Here is a 21,631-nt window from a genome sequence, read left to right as displayed (position 1 = left end):
CCTCTACAGTGCAGTCATCCCTCTACGGTACAGTCATCCCTCTACGGTACAGTCATCCCTCTACAGTGCAGTCATCCCTCTACAGTGTAGTCATCCCTCTACAGTGCAGTCATCCCTCTACAGTGCAGTCATCCCTCTACGGTACAGTCATCCCTCTACGGTACAGTCATCCCTCTACAGTGCAGTCATCCCTCTACGGTACAGTCATCCCTCTACGGTACAGTCATCCCTCTACAGTGCAGTCATCCCTCTACGGTGCAGTCATCCCTCTACGGTACAGTCATCCCTCTACGGTACAGTCATCCCTCTACAGTGCAGTCATCCCTCTACAGTGTAGTCATCCCTCTACAGTGCAGTCATCCCTCTACAGTGCAGTCATCCCTCTACGGTACAGTCATCCCTCTACAGTGTAGTCATCCCTCTACGGTACAGTCATCCCTCTACGGTACAGTCATCCCTCTACGGTACAGTCATCCCTCTACGGTACAGTCATCCCTCTACAGTGCAGTCATCCCTCTGCGTTTGCAGGGGTTAGGGGCATTTTTGCAGCTAGGTTCTCTCCACAATTGCAGAGGGTAATTCACTTTTACAGCACTGTCCTGAAATGAAGGGGGAGGAGGGAGGGAGTGTGGTGGTTTCTGCCAGCAGAAGTTACATTGTGCAGTTTCCATAGTGCTAAGCCTGGAGAAGCACAAACAGAGGCTCTATTCTCTCTGTTAAGAGAGCAACACAATGATTTTGAAGCTGTACTTTTAAGTTAGAAATATGACTTAGTCTCCCTTTAGGTGGACAAACTGCTAATGTTGTTGAAAATATTTAACACACACACACACACAAAAACAAAAAAACACTGTTCTGCAACAGTATGTCGTATACATTTAAAATGATGGTATCAGTGATATAGGCTATAGATCTTGTCACAACAGATGCAGTAAATACCTCAGTATGGGTCTTTTAAAAATGCCCCTGTTCTAGGCCTGTGCTATATCGTATCGTATCGTTCGCGATAATATTGTCATAATTTTTAAAACTATATAAAAAATCTATATCGTGATAACAGTGATATTCTGACTTGTTTACATAATGACATCATGAAGTTACCCATAATACGGCCTACATTCTTTACATTAGTGATTTAGACACGGTGAAGTATGGTGGAAAGTGGCTCTGAGCTGGAGGAATTTGCTTGATGTACAATAAACCATGGTATTGTGTAAAGTATATTTTATTTAATATAATTAATAGTAATATAACATTTATTTAGTTGCAATAGTGTGCTTTTGAAATTAATAAAAGTATTTTTCAGTGTTTGTTCATATTGGAATACCGTTATCGCCAAAATACCCTGAAGTATCGTGATATTATTTTATGACAATATCGCCCACCCCTACCCTGTACCTGTCTCTGGTTTTCCCAATAAACAGAGGGCCGAAATCATACAGTCCTGGGCGGACAATGTACGCCTTCTGCAGTCCATTTTCAGGCTGCAAGACCCTTTTACAGTGAGCAAACACAGTCCTGCCAAATACACAAACAAACACACACACACACAATCATGAATATTATGAATGGAATAAAGAGCAACATACCCCTGATACAGGTCCATGTGAGCAGGCTGTATCTGCAGGGTGTACTCACTTATAGTCTGCGCTGATAGAGGGGTAGGCGCAGATGCCTCTGAGACAGAGCTGATAGCAGCGCTTGGTCCCCATCAGCTCAAAGCTGAGGGTCTGATGAAACTCGCCTTTCACAGAAGAGTTGAACCAGATCCTCAAGGTCACCTCTCCGCTCGCCGGCACAGTCCAGCGGAAATGAGAGAGCCTTCAGACCCACAGAGACCCCAACAGCAGGCAGACACCAGTGACAGAATGAAAAATGGATCAGAGACTTTCTGAATGTGGTGTTTTCACACAAACACAAAGAATACTTTAAACGGTTCAGAGAACTGGGAGAACATCTACAATCTTGTCTGCTTCTTTATTATTTACAAAGTTTATTTTTAAACATGTTTTGACAGTCTTCCGTACCTTTGACGGCGATGTGATTGAACGTCCGCAGCTCTGGCCTGGTCAGTTTCAGGGGCATTTGTCTTGAGAAGAGTGGAGAGAGATTCTGTACTCTTGCCTCCTTTCTTGGCTAGAGGTCGTCGTTTGTCTTTCACAGGTTCTTTGAGGGGGTCTTCTTTTACTGCTGTCTTCTTCCCTTTTCCTTTGGTTGGAGTTGCCACCTCCTCCTACCAAGCACAGATCCACAATACAATCTCCCTCTTCCACAGAATGGCTTTTGTAAATACATGGTTAACAAAATAAAATCACATTGTGTTCAAACCTTGATGGACACGATGGGACTGTGGGTCTCCAGGTCCAGTTCTGCCTTGCTCTTGTCCTCAGCTGGATTCTCCTGAGGTGAAGGCTCTAAGAGGGTGAAGCAGCTAAGCTGGTGGCTGGGATCCAGTCTCTTTTTGGGGTATGGGACCACTGAGAACAGCATGGGTGGAGGGATGGGAGGTCCATTAGGTCCAAGTCCCAACCCATCCAGAACCTACGATAACGGTCAGCAGAAAAACATCAACTGTAGGATGTGCGGGTATTCGTTGTGTATATCATTCTTCAGGACCTCATGCTTGTCAGTGAATGCAGGACAAGTCTTGCCGTGATCGGTATCAGGGCCTGATAAAGTTACATTCTGTGGCTTGTGTTTGGGGACTATAAATTCTGATCATTTATAGCTGAGACCATTTTGGGTTTCAGTTTCAGTTTATCACCTGCCTTCCACCTAAAGATTCCAGGTAGACTCCATCCTACGGCAACAAGATCCAGAGGGTACAGTTACAGAAGATGAATGAATGGAGCTGTTTTGTGTTTTACTTTGCCAGCTGAGCTTGTATTACTGTAATATATCTCTACAGAAAGTCCCCAAAGAATGTTTCTGTCCCATGGCATGTCACTGGTTTTATATTATAATACTAATATTTTAATAGCTGAACTATTATAATACACAGGAACAGGGTTTGAGTTTGAAACAAAGAGTCAGAAACAAATAAAATATAATTTTTTTCTGCTGCTGCTTTTTTATTCTTGTCTTCTTCTTCATCTCCTTCTCCTCCTTCTTGTCCTCTCCATCTTTCTCCTTCTTCTTCATCTCCTTCTTCTTCTTCTTCTTCATCTCCTTCTCCTCCTTCTTGTCCTCTCCATCTTTCTCCTTCTTCTTCATCTCCTTCTTCTTCTTCTTCTTCTTCATCACCTTCTTCTTCTTCTTCTTCAGCTCCTTCTTCTCTTTTTTGTCCTCTCCATCTTTCTTCTTCTTCTTCATCTCCTTCCTCTTCTTATCCTTTAACTTTTCTCTCAGTCATCACCTTTTTCTACTTCTTCTTCTCCTTCATTTTCCTCCTTCTTCCTCTTCTGCAGTACAGCACATGCATGAGTGAAACGTGGAGGAGAAGGAGCTGCCTCTGAAGCCCAGAACTAGCAAAGCCTCTCATACTTCAGTGGGGTCCTTACTTTGAGACACACCTACGTTCAACATTTAACTAGCATCACTATCACGTTCACATGAAGCAGCATTTCACTTGATGTTTCCAAACATCAAAACAAAAAAGTGTCATGAGCTACCTCCTCGGACGATGGCAGCTTCAGACTGCTGAGAAGTTCAGCCCCGTTCAGCTGCTCCTTCTCATTGGCAGAGATGCAGATGAGGGGGACGACCTCCAGTTCTGGTTCCTTTTCTAAAGCCTCTGCATTCTCCAGAGAGTAGCGTGCCTGATTGGGAGAGGGAGAGAGGAGCTCGGCTTTCGGCTTCTCCTTCTCCAAACGTTCTCGCTCCAGTTTCTCCTTCTTGGACTTCCTGCCTGAGGCTGCGTGACGCTCTGTGGTCTCCTCTGGCTCCTGGGGCTGCTGCTCAGAAGGAAATGGCTGTAGCAGGAGGCCCTGGGTTCGGTCCCAGTTCTGCAGCACATGCTGGATCTGAGGCTGGCTCTGCTCGTACAGTTGGAAGCGGATGGACAGCTGGTTCTCTGCCTTAGCACTCTGTTAACATCCAACCACACAGACATCATATTAGTGCAGGATTCAGGACAAGACTCGAGGACAGGATTTAAGGCGGATGCTGTTGTGCGGTGCTGAACATATGTCACGGCCGACTACTGGTCTGAAAGCACTGCCACAGGCCCAGAACCCCCACACAAACTCAAAATGGAATCCTCGGGTGAGGGGGACTCTCCAGCCGCGAGAGACAGGGTGGCCTTGCCCTTAAGAGAGGGAGGATTTCACATCCTACGAAAAACTGACACACAATGTTAAGAGCAGGTACTCGCCAGAAGTGTGATGTGAACGGGGTTTGCTCAGTCGGTATAAAGCTGAGCGCATCATTTCACTGGAAGAAACTGGAGTGAAAAACGGCCGAAATTTTTACCCAAATATTTAAATAAATATATTGTCTATTAAAATGAATGGAGATCCTCTAAAACAAAAAAAATATTACACACTTTAAATAAGATTTATCATTGGTCGAATGGCTTTAGGCAATTTCCTGGGTCCGATTTTTTAAGGTCGCTTTTTTATTTTTGGTTCCTGCCAGTAATCAACTTCTTCACGATTTGCTGTAAAAAGGTACGTGACGGTCCTGTCCAGGGCAGAATATTAAAGCATGAAGATTTGTTTTTAAATACAGGTCTCAAAGAAGCTCTGCTCACCAGAGAAATCCATCTCAAATATCAGCATTCCTCAGAGTCTAGGGGATGGATCTGTGGTAGTGCAAAGAGACCAGTGGTCACCCGTGACAGATGCCTGTCTTCTCTTGTGTAATATGTGTACTGCTGTGACACTACAAGTTCCTCCAGGATCAATAAAGTGTTACAGTATCTTACGTTATGAATGTGTCAAACCTTAACCCTGTGGCATATGCAGTTGGAGGCACACGCTTGAATACATTACACACTTACTTTGTCTTGTACAGGTGAGGTAATTACAGCATTTTCTTGCTGTTTATTCACACACAGAAAAAAAACAGCCTGTTCCGGTTCCTTGTAGAGGATGTGCTGCTTATTTTCACTTAGCAATTCAACAAAACATGCAGCTCATCCACGGGTTTTTAAACTGACCAGATCTTCAGCTAGCTTGCAGTCTTTGCCTTTCTTCTTCTTGCCACAATCATCCGGCTCCCTGGCGCTCTCTAGAGGTGAGTCCCTGTTGTCTTTGCCATCTACGCAGGACATCCTTCTGCCCTCCCTCAGGTGCTCGTCCTGTTTGGATTCAGGGCCCATTGGAAAAGCTGCCTGTGGAGACAGCAGGGAGGATGAACGGGAACGGTATGGTTTATTAATGTTAGTGTTATGATGTCACACGCGTCTCAACACCTACGGCTCGGACCTGTTTCACACCCAGCTGACTCCTCTTTCCTGAGAAATCTTCTTTAAAGGTCTCCTTTTTTCCCTTTTTGTTCTTTTTCTTCATCTCCTCCTCCTCTCGCAGTCTCTCCAACTCCTCCTGCTGCTTCTTCTCCTGTTCCCGCTGCAGTCTCTCCTGCTCCCTAGAGAAGATACACAATTTATATATATATGGTTCTATGTAAAGAAAAAGCTTAAGAATTAAACATAACATTCAGGCTGAAAACCTTTGGGATGTAGTTCAAATGTGTTGTTTGACGAAGACATTTGTTAAAGGGCATTGTGGCATATCTTCTTAAGTTCATTTTTAAATATGAACAGTCTCTGTAATGAGGCCCCACTTGATCCACAACACTGTGAACGGAGGTCACGTGGCACTAAAGCTGAAAGAGAATTTGAAAAATTCTTCCCATCGCTTGTGAAAGGACACCTTTATTCGTGAGCGTCCATTGGTCAGTTTCTCACAAACTGCAGATGGACACAATCACACACAGTGACAGGAAGATGACATATCTTGTGTACAGTATATCAACTCCTCTTCACTGCCTCATAACTCCGGATATGAGTCACGTATGATCTCGTGAGCAAATGAAAACCAAAAGGGCTGCCTCTACAGATTCAGTAAAGCTTAAATCTGTATTTCTGCACCGTAGTATGACAATGAAATTAATAAATAATCCATAAAAATCAAGTGGGATACACAAGTATTTTAATATACTCAAGAAGTTTAAACTCAGTTTTAACAATCCTCTTTTTTGTTATGAATCTGTGATTGAACAAGAATGTGTGAGTGTGTGTTGCCCTGTGAAGGACTGGCGCCCCCTCCAGGGTGTGATTCCACGTAGGCTCTGGACCCACCCCGACCCTGAACTGGATAAGTGTCTACAGAAAATGAATGAATGAATGTGATTGAATAATAGCAGGCCAAAAGCTAGCATCATTGCCACACAGCTCCAGGACTTTACATTTAGTCAGAATTTGTGAGTTCGGTGTTCTCCCTATGTCTGCATGGGTTTCTTCCCACGGTTCAAACACACTTGTATATAGGTTGTGTGAACTGTCCACAGTTGAATGGGAGAGGGACTGGACTAGTGTGTAAATTGTCCACAGATGTGAGTGTGTAAGTGACTGGATTTGTGTTTGTTGGGCTTTTCTTTAAGCACTCGGAGCCCTCAATGGAGCAGTGAGTTACCTGCGTTTGTTCTCCCTGAGCACTTTCAAGCGTTGAAGGTTAATGCCCTCTTTCACTTCCTCGGGCAAGGCGTCATACTCTTCCTCATCCATCTCCTGTATTCGGAGCTGTTCTCTTTCCATCTGCTCCCTTTGTAGGGCTTCTGACCACATACACACGAACAGGTTTTATTGTCAGTGCCTCTGAATACTTTACTAACCCATTCATCACCCTTCATCAGTTCTGCGTCTGTATAATCGTATGCATAAATATGGGCATAACAGTAACATTGCCAGTGTGATATGTCTCCAACACCCCCACCTTTTTCTTTTATCTATCCCTCTATTCCTGTCAGGTTCGCCACACTCTCCCCTCCTCACCTGCTGCCTCCAACCTCTCCATCTCCTCGGCTTTGAAGGCCTGGTAGCTGTTGTGGAGGTTGATCACATAGATGTGCCTGCGATTGTTGAAGGCTTTGAGGACGATCTGCAGCACAGAACTCGTAGAGCGGCAATACTGCGTCTCCAGGCTGTCAATCACAACGCCGCGGTGACAGTCGCTAAGCTACAACGGTGCAGGCACAATAAATATACATCAAGCAAGTAATATTTTTCTTCTTCATCACAGACAAACAATCATCTGTAAAGGTCCAAAGATGGTAAAAGACATCAATCACAAAGTCTGCTTAATAATGCAGTTATCTTGGTGGAGAATGTGCTGTTTACCTGTAGCCGCTCTGACAGGATCTCCATCAACAGATCATCAGGCAGTAAGACACTCAGCGTTCCCGGCTCACCCATCTGGCTTACGCTATCACTCGGAAACCTCTGAACTCCAGCAGCCTATATATAATAAAGGTGTTTACTATTCTCTGACTTTCTTCTTTCTTATGTAACTGGCTTATATTTAACCTCTTCAAAAATATCCTCCTGTAATTTGAATAACCTGTACTTTGTGGCTGGCTAGAATAGAAAGAAATTTTGGTGTATAAATTTTTGACAGCACCAAGCTAACTACCTTAAAATTACAGCTTCAAAAATGACTGTGATGCTCCTCTGACCTGTAATAGGGAGGATAGCACCTTTCTCACTGCCCTGTGGGGATGCTCCCCTAAAAACTTGGCTGTGCCACTTCAGAATCACAGAGCTTTAGAGCAAATAAAGGGTGTTTCGCTCTCTACAAGAAGAATCTAGCTCAGTTTTCCCGGTACAGACATTATGGCAGAGGGAGCAAGGAGGAGAACAAGAGGGAGTGATACTGGAGTTAATATTGGCCTGACTTTACTCAGTGGAGGGAGCTGAGAGACAGATGCCCTCTTGTTGGACGAGTAAGTAATGTGATGTGTTAGTTAGTGATAAGACTTGTTGACTAAACCATGATAATCAGGTTTTTAACCGTTACTGTGCAGTGAGCCAGGTTTGCGGCTGCTAACTTTAGCCAGATTAGCTCACTTTTTAGCATTAGACATTGATTCTGGTTATAAGTGCTTTGTATGTTCAATAATATTCAACAGTTATCATAAAATCACAAAAGAGCAGGACATTTTTGAATTTTGAATATACATTACACAAAAATGCTTTAAAGTTTTAGGGATAGAGAGTAGATACCACGGGGATGGATCCACCATTTCTCTTTGTTCCTGGGGTGCCGGTCTTGTTTTGGGTTGAGATGGTGGATGTGGGGGCTTTGGGGGCATTGGCCTGTCCACCTTCTGCGGTGTGTTTGGCTAGAGCCTCAACACTGAGCCCTTCCACAGCCTGACTGGTCGCCCCCATTACACCTGACACAGGGAGAGTAAATAAATAAATAATACATAAATACATAGTATTAATTGTATTAATATATAGAGTATACTGTTGTAGGCCTCACCAGCTTCATCTGAGTTTCCCTGAGTGGGCTCCACTGAAGCGAGACCACAGAGCTCTCTTGCCTGCATTGCTGCAAGACTGGTCCCAGAAAATATAGCCTCATTTACTACACCATCTATACTCAGATACGCTGCGCCGTAACATTTCGCCAAGCTCACCGCCAAGTCTGTTCTTCCTACACACACACACACACACACACAATTATTTTAACACATTGCATGTAAGGCAAGATTCAGGAAATCTAGAGAAATCTCAATCTGAACTTTACTCAAAGCCAGACACTACTGTTGAACTACTGTATGACCTTTGACCCCTCAGACAGCATCGAATGAGAAACCATAAACAAATATAAACTATTATAAGAAGATTTCAGAAAGGAAATTCAACTGTATGTGGTAAGTGTTGTTTGAAATAAACAGTGCAATCAAAATAACCCATTATTATTGGTATAATCACATATTACCAGTCAGAGGTTAATGTCCTACCAACACAGTCTATGATCCTACCTGAGAGTGGAGCACCATGCACAACGATGGCGATGCCCCTGCGATTGTGGGCAGCCTGGCTCTCTGGTGAAATATCTGTGCCCATGTAATGAGCAATGGCCTTTGAGACAGGGTTCATCTCCAGATCCCCCACGCTGCTGCTTCTGTCTTCTTTGGTCTGATCTACGAGGGGAAAACATGAACTCTCGTGAAGCTATTACAGAACACTGCGAGAATGAAGTGTATGGGACCATCATGATCTCAGTGGAGGCATACTTTTACCAGTGGGCATCCCATCCCTGTCCTCCTTCAGGGGGCTTCCTCCAGATGGAGAACTGGGTACATTTTCCTCTTTCCCCACCAACTCCCCCTTCTCCCCACCGACAAAAGCCCCGTCCTCTTTAAAAGAGCCAGCCTTGAACTCTAAAGCACAAAGATGTGTTCAGAAGAGGCATAAAACATCTTATTGAGGCGAGCAAAATACCCTCCTTATCCAGCATGATGAATAGCATACAATCTCAGACTGCACTTATTCATAAATCTGGAGTCCTCTGTCGGCAGGGGTTACTGCTTATCTCCCCGTTTTGCGAAAAGCACCACATCGATCACAAGCAAGTTGTATGAGGTTTATCAGTAAACTAACATGAGAAAAGTGCTGTGGTGCACTTTCTAAAAAGCTGATAAAGGCAGCTCTTAGATATTGTACTTTTTTACCAATCACTTGGAGTGAAGTGGAAGTGCAGATACAGATGTTTATTAGCGTCCAAGTACCAAAGGTCCAGGCAAGGCCCTGCACTGGAGCTGCAAAGCCCTATTATTTACGATTATGGTGTTATTATTATTATTATAAACCTATTCACCCGTTCCTGAAGCATTTCCAGTTTCAGTATGTAATAGGTTACATTTACTCTTCAAGTTGCAGAGGAAAATATTTCATCTTACTTTTGCTTTCAGAATTATAGAATATTTCTTTCATGTTACATTTTGTGTTCACCCCAGTTTTCACTAATAAAAATAAACCCAGTCATCACCAACTCCACGCATCAGTGAGTCTCCCCCTGATCATGTGCCAACAGACTCTGGAGGGCAGAGGCAAACACATGGTTCCTCCAAAAAACACGACCCACCTTCTGATTATTTTCTATTGACTGGTGACTCGTCGTTTATTCATTATTTGTTATACATTAGTCAGTTCATTCATTCATCCTCTGTAACCTGATCCTGATCAAGGTCGAAGTGTGACCGGAGCCCACCAAGAACCATTGGGTGTAAGGCATGAAACACTCTCTGCACGGGGCACCAGTCCATCACAAGACATTCACCATTCATCCAGTCACTCACACACTCACACCCATGAACAATTTCACACACTCACCCATTCACTCACACACACACACCTGTGTACAGTTTCACATGCTCACCCAGTCACTCACACACTCTCACCTGTGGCAATTTCCCACATTCAATCCTCCTCCCAACCTGTGATTCCCACGGAGACACAGGGAGGTCAAAGACAGTGACGACTAGACGTTATCAGTTAATAAGGCCGTGTTAATCAGTTATTCTTGGTCAAGTTGCCATTTAAAGAAAAAGTAAAGGCAATGTTACCCTGCTCTGGCTCCTGGGGCTTGTGCTCCTTGTAATAATCCAGGAGTTCAGCAGGCAGAGGCTCTCCGGGGGCACGAGGGGGCAGCAGAAACACGTTCTGTGCGTCATAGCCTTTCATCATCCGCAAGATCTGTGGAGACGGAGCGCAAAGAGGCGCAACTTCAGATAATAACGAAGAAGAGATAAGAGGATTGGAGAAGAGCCGACCGTTCCACTGTACCGCCACAGCTATGTATTTCTGTTATGAACCTTATTGGGTGATTTGATCCACCGAGGGGGGAATGAACCAGACACTTGTATTCTTGATGCAATTACCAAAGCAGGACTGTGTATAAAAAGGGTGGTTGGGAGTGTATTGTGAAATGCAGTATGGTGAGGCACCTGCAACCCAAGCAGAGCTGAGATTACATTTTGTCCTTGGAGCATAAATCATTCCTTTAATACTTCAGCTTTAATACTTCACCTTAATTGTTTTTCCTTTTCTTGTTCTCCTGCACTGTGTTGACAATTCCTACCTGGTGTCTAGGTCTCTCCTAATTGCATAGTGCCCCCAGTCTGTCAGGGGGGGTGTAACATGTGCTTCCAGTGCACCACATGTTGCCAGTCACAGCATCTTTTTTGAGTTTTAGGACAGCGTCAACACGCTAGGGCTCCACAGCAGAATGTCTGCACCAGTACGATGAAATGAAACATGAAGAAAGCCATTTCTTTCACTCAGTAACAGCATAGTGCTTGGACTCCTGACCACAGATAAGTCACCCAAAATATTCATGTGGCTAAGAAAGCTGGTAACAACGAAATACACACAATTCTGTACTCAGGCCACCACTAAAATTGTTGTATTTTAATAAGAAACAGCAGTGATATCAGTGAAGCCATTCAAACGAGGCTTGCAGGTTCTGGGTGGGTATGTCCCTCCCTGTCCCTCCCTGTCCTCAGCTGTCTTTTGAGGAGGTTTGGGGCCTAAACATTAGAGAAGTGACTTGAAACCAAAGGGTCCCTGGTTCAATCCCCTCATCAGGCAGGAAAATATTGGGCTTGTGGCGCTCTCCTCCCTCACCATTCAGAACTGAAGTGCCCTTGAGCAAGATATCTAACCTCCAACCGGTCCCTGGCACTGGGGGGCTGTCCACTCTGTGTGCTCACTGACCCTAGTGCGATAGTGTGTGTGTTCACTAACACCGAAGGGTTAAAACCAGTCCCAATTTTCTTTGTACTGCTGTGGAATGAAATATTCATAAATGGTTCTTTTTCATTTCATTTTAAACATACTCAATCAGTAGTAAGTACCCTACTGTAAATAGTTATAGTTATTTAAAACACTCATGTGCCTCAAGCACAGTACAGCATTCTTAAATAAATAAGTGTCTACGTCCACATCATTCAGGTCTCAATTCTTAGCAGCTTTCTACAGTCGTGCAACAAAACCTACATCCCATTCTAAACCGTACTGTTGTAAACCCACACCTTCTCTTCCTCCAGGTACTGCTTGTCAAAGTCCAGTGAGTAGAACTCGACGGGGAACGGACAAGGGTTGCGGACCACCACCTCGGCTTCTTCCCCGCCATGGTTGGGCAGTACAGGGCCCAGCTGTAACTGTGTGGAGGAGAACTCAAGCTGAGGCTCCTCTCCTTGGCCCTGAACCAGCAGCAGGAATCGTCGAGGGCTCTGAGCCACCAGCACCAGCAGCCTCTCTCTGTACGCCCTCTACAGGGAACACAACACAGGGATCATCAGCTGACCCGCAGAGGTATTTGAAAACATTCTTGACCTGTAATGAGCAAGCAGTGGGTAACAGCAGAAAAAAAGGCAAGAGGAAAAACAGAAGAGGGGCCAAGATCAAGTGCACTTGAAGGCACTTATGCAAATTGTTCAGAACCATGGACAGGGGTACGGTTTAAGCCACTGCAAAAAGTACAAAAAGCAGAGTAAAACCTAAGATAAATATATGATTTAAAGCTGGTTAAAACACCGAATCCTGATTTAATCAATGAACAGTTGATTGGCCAAACGACAACGTTATTATAACCGTCACAATGAGCACGAAGGAGGATGCTGGAGGTGGTAGAAGTTTATTATCACACACAAACCTGATGCTCACTCTCAATGTAGCAGCTTTCTGGCGTGCAAACATCAAACAAATCACAAGTCTCTGTCTTTCTTGTTCTCTTACCTTGATCTCCTCAGCTCTCTTTGACCCTTTCTACCCATTAGTGCATGTCTGCTCACAGGGCTGAACAGACTGGGGAGGAATACGGAACAAACCCCTGCCTCAGTCTGTGCTACACAGAGCTTCATTCTGAGCCCATGCTATCACCCTAGCTTGTGTATTTGATAATGTGCTAATGAGACATAGGCATTGGTGTCCTCCATAAGAGGTTTAAAGGCGACTAATTCTGTAGATGTAAGAATATGTGATTTTCCTTTTTCACATCCAGCTAACAGATACGAATAAAAACAGGCTAAAATAGGCATATATTATTTATAAATAATCACTATATTCTACACAAGCTTCTTATATAACCCTAGCCTTTATGAATATACTTATGTGTGTGTGTGTGTGTGTGTGTGTATATATATATATATATATATAGTGACGTATATCTGGTTATACTTTGTATACTGTATATATTATTCATATTTTATATATGTATTCTTTATATATTGTATATTGTCGTATACATCGTCCTCTCCGCTTTAAACTGAAAATATTCCCTTTCCCTTTAGATCCATGCCGTACAATCTGATTCACTGACAGCACCCTGTGTAGGTCTGGTAAGACACTAGGTAAGACACTAGGTAAGACACTAGGTAGGACACTAGGTAGGACACTAGGTAAGACACTAGGTAAGACACTAGGTAAGACACTAGGTAAGACACTAGGTAAGACACTAGGTAGAACACTAGGTAGGACACTAGGTAGGACACTAGGTAGGACACTAGGTAGGACACTAGGTAAGACACTAGGTAGGACACTAGGTAGGACACTGGGTAGGACACTAGGTAGGACACTGGGTAGGACACTGGGTAGGACACTGGGTAGGACACTGGGTAGGACACTGGGTAAGACAAAAGGTAGGACACTAGGTAGGACACTAGGTAGGACACTGGGTAGGACACTGGGTAGGACACTGGGTAGGACACTAGGTAAGACACTAGGTAAGACACTGGGTAGGACACTAGGTAGGACACTAGGTAGGACACTAGGTAAGACAAAAGGTAGGGCACTAGGTAGGACACTAGGTAAGACACTAGGTAAGACACTAGGTAGGACACTAGGTAAGACACTAGGTAAGACACTAGGTAGGACACTAAGTAAGACACTAGGTAGGACACTAGGTAAGACACTAGGTAGGACACTAGGTAGGACACTAGGTAAGACACTAGGTAGGACACTAGGTAGGACACTAGGTTAATTAGATAAAAGTGCCACTAGAGTCTAAAAGTTGGAGCGCCACATATCTCCAAAATTTGTATAAAAGAAAACTGCACAGAGGCGCTGCCAAGACTGCAGTATTTGTGTGCCAGCACCTGCATGAGTATAAGTGTGTGTGTGTGTGGGTATGTGTGTGTGTGAGAGAGAGAGTGAGAGAGTAGAAGCAATCCAAACTGCGATAAAAACGAGTGTGTGGGAGAGGCCAGCTCTTATCAGAGTCTCTCTAGGCTCATTGCTCAGCCCCAGTGGAGCGTCAGCCACGCGGCCTGATGGGGAGGATGAGAGCTGCATATACAACAGCCCCTATGAGATCTGCATTAAGATATGTACATAGGAGCTGATAGAGGGACTGGAGCCAGAGCTCTGGAGTTCGGTGATTTATAAGAGCATGCGTGATGTTGGTTTTATTGATAAGTTGAGAAATAGAAAATAAACGGCAGAGAAAATAGAATTTCAGAACTTCCAAAACAAATAAATCCAGCTGGATTAAATCTTCCACAGGAAATAAAAAAAAACACTCGGAGCTCAAAGATTGCAGTATCACCAGCTGCTAATTCTGTAACTAGTGCAACATTCAAAGATTGACTTTACCCCTTCAGCTGGACTGAACTTTATCTGGACGTTGGTCCTGTCCCCGGGAAACAATACGCCACTGGAAGGCAATGCCTCAAAGACGACTGGAGAAGGCGGCTGCTCCGAACGAGCCCTCCGTTTCAGGTGAAGGGGAACGTGTTTCTCCGTCTAAATATAAAAACAAAGAAATGTTAGCTTACTTCTGTCTCTGGTCACCATTTTCTCCACCAGCTGTGCTGCTAAATTAGGACAAATGTAAAAGCATGCACCACACTGACTCAGTGACGGCTAAATCCACAGAACACCTCAGAGTCTGATTTGATCTGAACTCATTTACCTTCATTTTATTCTCTGAGGGAATGTAATGTAACAAAGGGTGTTAGGAAATTAAAATCCTGTAGGAATTAGTTGACTGTTTACACTGAGTCACAAAAACACACAGTGGACTTGTCTCAGGGTTCGTGAAATTAAAAGTGTACAGCATGAGAACGGTGACAAAGAGAAATGGGTCTCCACCCTGCGGCTATTACCGTGGATAACCGGTCATTAGCTATACCTCATCATCAAACCTACCTGTTTTTAATTAATGAAAACGCAGTCAGAGTTGATTTATATGAACAGGAATAAAATACAGCTCATGCTGAACCTGTAAATAATTACTTCCTCACAAGCTGCTGTTGCGGTGAGCTCATCAACATTAGGCGTAACAGTATTCTGCATTATGTGTTTCAGCCCTAAGCAGCTAGTCGTTTCTTTAACAGCCATGCCAGAATATGTGGAAAAGATGCGACAGGATCGGGACTAAACAGCTGTGCGGCTGTGAGAGACCCATTTAGAGGTTAGATTAGAAGTTAGGTTAGAGTTACACTAATCTGTAAAAAGGCTTTTTACTAGGAAGCATAAGCATAAAGAATGGACTCCAGAGCAATCGACAGAGGTCATTTCGCAGCAATGGGCGTCTCAGGATAAGAAAGGTACCACATAAAGCACTGCACCTATTATGCCAAAAATCCACTGCACAACCCTCTGTTAGCGTTTTCTGGGCAGTATGTCGCTGTAAATTAAAGCAAATGATCAGCAATGGATATCAACAATGGATATTTTCTTCCCTTGATGGTATGGGCGTATTCCAGGAAGAGGTTCATCAGGCCCAGATTGTGAAAGAGGAGTGTTCAAGTCTTTGAGATGTGTTGGAAAAGACTTTATGGAGTAGTCTGACTATCTTTTATGCAAATCAGGATGGAAATAAACCTTGCAGTGTTGTAAGATTGTTAAAGGCTTTGATATGTGAACATTCATACATAGTATAATACAGTATTGGTCTGTGCTGTACATGATGGAGAGCAGCACGGTGAAGGGCAGGTAGTGTCGCAGTCAAACAGCTCCAGGGACCTGGAGGTTGTGGATTTGAGTCCCGCTCCGGGTGACTGTCTGTGAGGAGTGTGGTGTGTTCTCTCTGTGTCTGAGTGGGTTTCCTCCGGGTGACTGTCTGTGAGGAGTGTGGTGTGTTCTCCCTGTGTCTGCGTGGGTTTCCTCCGGGTGACTGTCTGTGAGGAGTGTGGTGTGTTCTCCCTGTGTCTGCGTGGGTTTCCTCCGGGTGACTGTCTGTGAGGAGTGTGGTGTGTTCTCCCTGTGTCTGCGTGGGTTTCCTCCGGGTGACTGTCTGTGAGGAGTGTGGTGTGTTCTCCCTGTGTCTGCGTGGGTTTCCTCCGGGTGACTGTCTGTGAGGAGTGTGGTGTGTTCTCCCTGTGTCTGCGTGGGTTTCCTCCGGGTGACTGTCTGTGAGGAGTGTGGTGTGTTCTCCCTGTGTCTGCGTGGGTTTCCTCCGGGTGACTGTCTGTGAGGAGTGTGGTGTGTTCTCCCTGTGTCTACGTGGGTTTCCTCCGGGTGACTGTCTGTGAGGAGTGTGGTGTGTTCTCCTTGTGTCTGCGTGGGTTTCCTCCGGGTGACTGTCTGTGAGGAGTGTGGTGTGTTCTCCCTGTGTCTGCGTGGGTTTCCTCCGGGTGCTCCGGTATCCTCCCACAGTCCAAAAACACACGTTGGTAGGTGGATTGGTGACTCAAAAGTGTCCGTAGGTGTGTGAGTGAATGTGTGAGAGTGTGTCACCCTGCAGAGGACTGGCGCCCCCACCAGGGCGAGTTCCCGTATTGCGCCCAGAGATTCCGGGTAGGCTCTGGACCCAACGGGACCCTGAATCGGATAAGCAGTTACAGACAACGATTGAATGCACATGATGGAGTGCCAGTGCTGAGTTTGGGAAGAACCTGTACCTTCTTCTTTGGCCGCTCCTCCTGTCTGATCCTCCATTCACAGGGCACTAGCTCAGGGTTATGCAGCTGCACTGACGCCACCTGGCACTGTCCACACTGCACACTGTCAAACTGTAACACATCTGTGGAGACTGTGATGGATGGCACGATGACCACCGCACACAGGCGCACCTGTACTGTAGGACCTCCCAACACCTGCCATTTACAAAAAGCAGGAGATTAATGGAGCATATTTAATTAAGGAATTAAGCAGATAATTAAATATTTCTGTAAACAAAGATACTACATGTTTGTTCACCAGCCACTGCAAAGTGCTATACTTTACTCTACTTGAAAAGAGCACAGCTGACACAACTACGTACCCTCCACCAAAGATTTCTAGCAGCTGTACCTGTATCGGCATGACAGCGGTGATCTCCCCAAGCTCTAGACTTGCACCACGAGGATCAAACTTCACTTCAAATGTCTCTGTCTCACAGTAGGGCAGATTCTTCACTTTGTCCAGCTCTGTGCTGAATCCTGGGGAAGATATGAAGCCACCTTGCTTAAGAATGCAGTATTCCGACAAAACTATCTGTCCAAAGGGTTGGCGGCATTCCTTTTCATTAGAAATTCCAGCACTGGGATAAAACAGCATTCTCTAGAGTGATGGAGCTCTGTCCCATACCATTTCCATTTACTAGAGTGGTGTTTGCGGTCCACAGCTAACCATCCAACATCAGAACCTGATTTTGTTAATGTTTTTAAGGCTGAATGCAGTAAAATCCAACATCTAGTCCAGTGTATAACATATTCAGGAAGGGTACAAGTGGTTACTGCAGCGAATGTCAAACAAACACCATATAAACAAAATAAAAACTGGATGAGAATGGCTCATGTACTGTATCCAGGCACTAGTCGTATCCAGAAAGACAGCCACTACAGATGTGTTGTATGTGTGGAATTAAACTGGACAGACACTGCACGTATAATGAACCGACCTGTGCCGGTGAGTGAACTGCGCTCAGCTCTGAAAGACACACGGGCGGGTCCAGTGTTGGTCACTTTGACGATGTGAGAAGGAACACTGCCCGGGATCACGAAGCCAAAATCCAAGATGTACTCCGGCAAAACAAACCTGAGGGAAAGGTGTATTATAAAGAATCATGATTATTCTTTAATCAAAACCAATGAGTTTAAAGCTCTTTTTAAGCAGGTGATCGTACCTGCTGAGGTTCCTGATCCATTTGCTACTGGAGCGGGACGATTCTGTTAGTCCAGTGTCTCTTTGGGATTTCTCAGTGGCTTTGGCATTTTCTTTCACCAGGATTCTCTCAACTTCCATCTGCAACATAGCATCATACTACACACACCACACACATCAAGCCACACCACACACACACAGACCACACACCACACACATCAAGCCACACCACACACACACACACCACACACACACAGACCACACACACCACACACACACACCAACCACACACACACACACACACACCACACACACACACCAAACACACACACACACCACACACACACCACACACACACCACACACACAAACAAGCAGAGAACAATCTAATAGTGTCTACATTTAAAATTAGACTTACTAAGAGTTTAGTGTTCTCCAGAGTGTCTTTGCATGAGACCAAACAAGACGTTCACACATAGTTCCTTTGTTTAATATTAGATCAAAGTTCTAGTTATTATCTAGTGCAAGTCAAATGTTTTCAACAGCAGAAATACAATTTTTTTTTACAATTTTTCGAATCTTAGTGAGTCCCCACTTTCCATTATTTCAATAGACTTTTTCATTCAATATTATTTAAAATATGTTTCGCTCCTCCAAATTTCTTAGACCTAACATTTTAACGTTCTTAAAGCATGTTTCTTCTTCTCATTAACGGCTCTTAACGGCTACATATTCTTACACATTCTTGACCTCCTCAGAGGTGCACAGTTGTTTTAAGGTTAAGATTGTTTAAGATTTAAAAGTTACTGGCACAGTGCGAGCCCAGCAAACGGCAACCGTACATGTATTTACAAAGAATAAATCAAATATATTAAATAGGATAGAGAATAAGAAGATATCGATGTTCTAAAAGTATAGAATCTAAGGATTATGAAACATAAAACAAACCTAATACTGAGGTGCAAAACCTCAGCAGCAATGTGTGGTCAGTGCAGAAATATCACACATAAACAGTGGCTGGAAATGACATGTAACCGAATACTGCATGGACATGTCCCGCATTATCAGAACACCAGTTTTGTCAGACTACTGAGATCATCTCAGTTCTGTAGTGCCATGGCCTTAGTCTTTGTGTGTGTGTGTGTGTGTGTGTGTGTGTGTGTGTGTGTGTGTGGATTGCCCTGCAGCGCCTGCCTGATGGAGAGAACTGGAACAGTTGGTGTCCAGGGTGTGTGATTCTTTTATAATGTTCTTAGCCTTAGTCATAGAGTATGTGCGATGAAGATATTCTACTGACTGCAGCTCTACACCAACAAAGCCCTGTGCTACTTTCACAACACGCCCAGAGTCCCATTTCCTTTTTTGTTTGTTTGTTTTTACTCATATTCCTTTGACTAACATCTTGCACTCATTGAAAAATTTGACTAGACATGATATAAATGAAAGGTGGACTCAGGCTGGTCTGCAGTCAGAGAATGTGACTGTTCTGAGTTGTACAGTGCTTGGAGGTGCACTCACAGTGGGGATGAAATACTCCTCTTGCATTTCTCCTTCTCGTGTAGCAGGTCGGCTCAGCGTGTCCTCTGTGTGCTGCTCACTCTCCAGCGCCTCCATCGCCTCCTTCAGCGCCGAGCTGTACAGTTCTACATCTACACAAAGGCACAGATTTAACCCTAGCTTGGCTTTCCCAGGCTTGGCTGAAAATAAAAAGGGACATATTATGAAAGAAATCTTATTTTTAGTTTAGCGCGTGTGCACTGATTGAGGATCTGGAGCCTACCAACCCACACACTGTGAAACAAGACCACCTGGTCAGTTTTCTGTGTGGCTGCCCAAGTATAAATACAGGGCTGTTTGTTCCTTGTGGCATTGTGACCAAAAAGGTCAAAAGTCACTTTTCATTTAGACCTCAGAACTGTGGTAGGGGTAGAGCATGTCCCCTTTAAAACCTAAATCCAACTGTATTGCTGAGGCACCACATATCAGAAATCTCGTTTCTCTGCTAATAAGAAGGATCAGTATGCAAATGAGAAGTGAATTTAAATCAGGCTTCTACAGAGAAATCATACAAGGAAATAATCCCCAGATGTGCATCTGGAGGCTTGAGATGCATTCAGAAAGTAGGCTAATCTTTAACAATGCAACTCCACTGCCAGGCCTAAGGCTTTGAGAAGGTTCTGGAATTGCAACGATGTTATGGATCACGCGCACAGGATCTCTCGCAGATCAAAGTCTGAAGACCTGCACTCTTTACTCTTAGATGCCTGACTAAGCAGCGCAATGCAGAACTTGAATCAATACCCCATCAAAGTCTCTGCTCTATTTCCCTTACAAAACCAACATCTGCTGACATTTCCCTGGATCACGGCTCCCTGTAAGTGTGAATGTGCACTTCTAGGCAGGTTCCACAGATTAATCACGCTCTTTCACGAATCTCCAGGCGGACTCAAGACCGGACGGCTGTGATCAATGGGATTCTTCCACAGGTCTCCAAACTGGTGCGGGGTTAGCTGTATGAGATTAATAGCACCATTATGGTTGACTACAAGCTGGCTCACAATCAGAAAACTAAAAGCAAAGTAAGACTGGCCTCTTGGCCCTGGAGCGCACGTTCAAACGTTGAGATACATGAGATGATACACGAATCTGAAACGAATCGTCAGGTTGTGTGCAATAGATAAACTAATTTAACAAAAGGCAAATAGAAGCTTGAGTACTTTCTTAGTCTCGTGACACAGAAGGGCGACATTATATATTTATGAAGGTAAAGGAAGACTAATGTGGTCACAAAGTGAACATACATCTAAAGGCTTTTTCCACACAGACAGCACAGGTAATGTCTCAGGTTTTTAGCCAACCCCATCGTCAGCAGCATTAGAGGGAGGAAGTCTTTACCTAGGTCTCTGGGCAGATCCAGGACCACTCTAGGGAAGATGCCCTCTCCCTTCAGTGTAATGATCTCCGGCTCAAAAAAGGCCACCTGCAGCTGGAAACTCTTCTGGAAAACGTCTGGGATCCCAGGCAAGTAGTACACCGTGAGCTTCACTTCTGCATTCGCTTCTACACGACCCTACGAGTAAGACAGAGCTAAACATGTTAATTACACACAGTACATATCCAAATGAGCAAAATGTCTTGTGATTATACTACAACTAAAAGGCACATTCACAACTTATATTTAGACTACATCACTGTAGAGATTAGTCTTTATATGCACTTTGAATGTGACCTTGGGGTATAACGATGTACACGTTTAATCATGCATTATGTACTGTCATTTCTGCATCACAGAATAGAATAATAGCTAAACTTTAGAGAAGCAGACTTGGGACCAGAAGGTCACCAGTTTGATCCCCTTTCATTCATTCATTCATTCATTATCTGTGACCCCTTATCCAGTTCAGGGTCACAGTGGGTCCAGAGCCTACCTGGAATCATTGGGTGCAATGCGGGAATACACCCTGGAGGGGGCGCCAGTCCTTCACAGGGCAACACACACACACGGACACATTTGAGTCGCCAATCCACCTACCGACATGTGTTTTGGATTGTGGGAGGAAACCGGAGCACCCGGAGGAAACCCACACAGACACAGAGAGAACACACCACACTCCTCACAGTCACCCGGAGGAAACCCACACAGACACAGAGAGAA

The 21,631-nt window shown here is 44.4% G+C and overlaps 1 protein-coding gene across 4 annotated transcripts in view; it reads right to left on the bottom strand.

Moving 5' to 3' along the window:
* hydin (HYDIN axonemal central pair apparatus protein) overlaps window positions 1-21,631 on the bottom strand; it is a 134,149-nt gene that overhangs the window by 33,962 nt on the left and 78,556 nt on the right. For 3 of the 4 annotated variants that reach the window (XM_066684401.1, XM_066684403.1, XM_066684402.1), the window contains exons 27-49: window positions 20,872-21,046; window positions 19,495-19,625; window positions 18,000-18,136; window positions 17,775-17,911; window positions 17,186-17,313; window positions 16,795-16,989; window positions 14,543-14,692; window positions 11,983-12,222; window positions 10,516-10,645; window positions 9,184-9,330; window positions 8,929-9,090; window positions 8,424-8,597; window positions 8,162-8,334; window positions 7,280-7,396; window positions 6,935-7,118; window positions 6,576-6,717; window positions 5,367-5,526; window positions 5,099-5,272; window positions 3,612-4,025; window positions 2,329-2,541; window positions 2,028-2,233; window positions 1,639-1,821; window positions 1,399-1,518 (exon numbers count right to left, since the gene is read on the bottom strand). In XM_066684401.1, coding sequence (XP_066540498.1) covers window positions 1,399-1,518; window positions 1,639-1,821; window positions 2,028-2,233; window positions 2,329-2,541; window positions 3,612-4,025; window positions 5,099-5,272; window positions 5,367-5,526; window positions 6,576-6,717; window positions 6,935-7,118; window positions 7,280-7,396; window positions 8,162-8,334; window positions 8,424-8,597; window positions 8,929-9,090; window positions 9,184-9,330; window positions 10,516-10,645; window positions 11,983-12,222; window positions 14,543-14,692; window positions 16,795-16,989; window positions 17,186-17,313; window positions 17,775-17,911; window positions 18,000-18,136; window positions 19,495-19,625; window positions 20,872-21,046 — 3,992 coding nt within the window. The remainder of the gene's footprint in view (window positions 1-1,398; window positions 1,519-1,638; window positions 1,822-2,027; window positions 2,234-2,328; window positions 2,542-3,611; window positions 4,026-5,098; window positions 5,273-5,366; window positions 5,527-6,575; window positions 6,718-6,934; window positions 7,119-7,279; window positions 7,397-8,161; window positions 8,335-8,423; window positions 8,598-8,928; window positions 9,091-9,183; window positions 9,331-10,515; window positions 10,646-11,982; window positions 12,223-14,542; window positions 14,693-16,794; window positions 16,990-17,185; window positions 17,314-17,774; window positions 17,912-17,999; window positions 18,137-19,494; window positions 19,626-20,871; window positions 21,047-21,631) is intronic. The other variant, XM_066684405.1, reaches the window with a different exon arrangement.

The sequence above is a fragment of the Hoplias malabaricus genome, chromosome 11, assembly GCF_029633855.1.
Source record: "Hoplias malabaricus isolate fHopMal1 chromosome 11, fHopMal1.hap1, whole genome shotgun sequence".
In the NCBI taxonomy this organism is placed as follows: Eukaryota; Metazoa; Chordata; class Actinopteri; order Characiformes; family Erythrinidae; genus Hoplias; species Hoplias malabaricus.
Note: the sequence above shows the minus strand (reverse complement) of the source record. Positions and strands in the feature narration are given on the sequence as shown.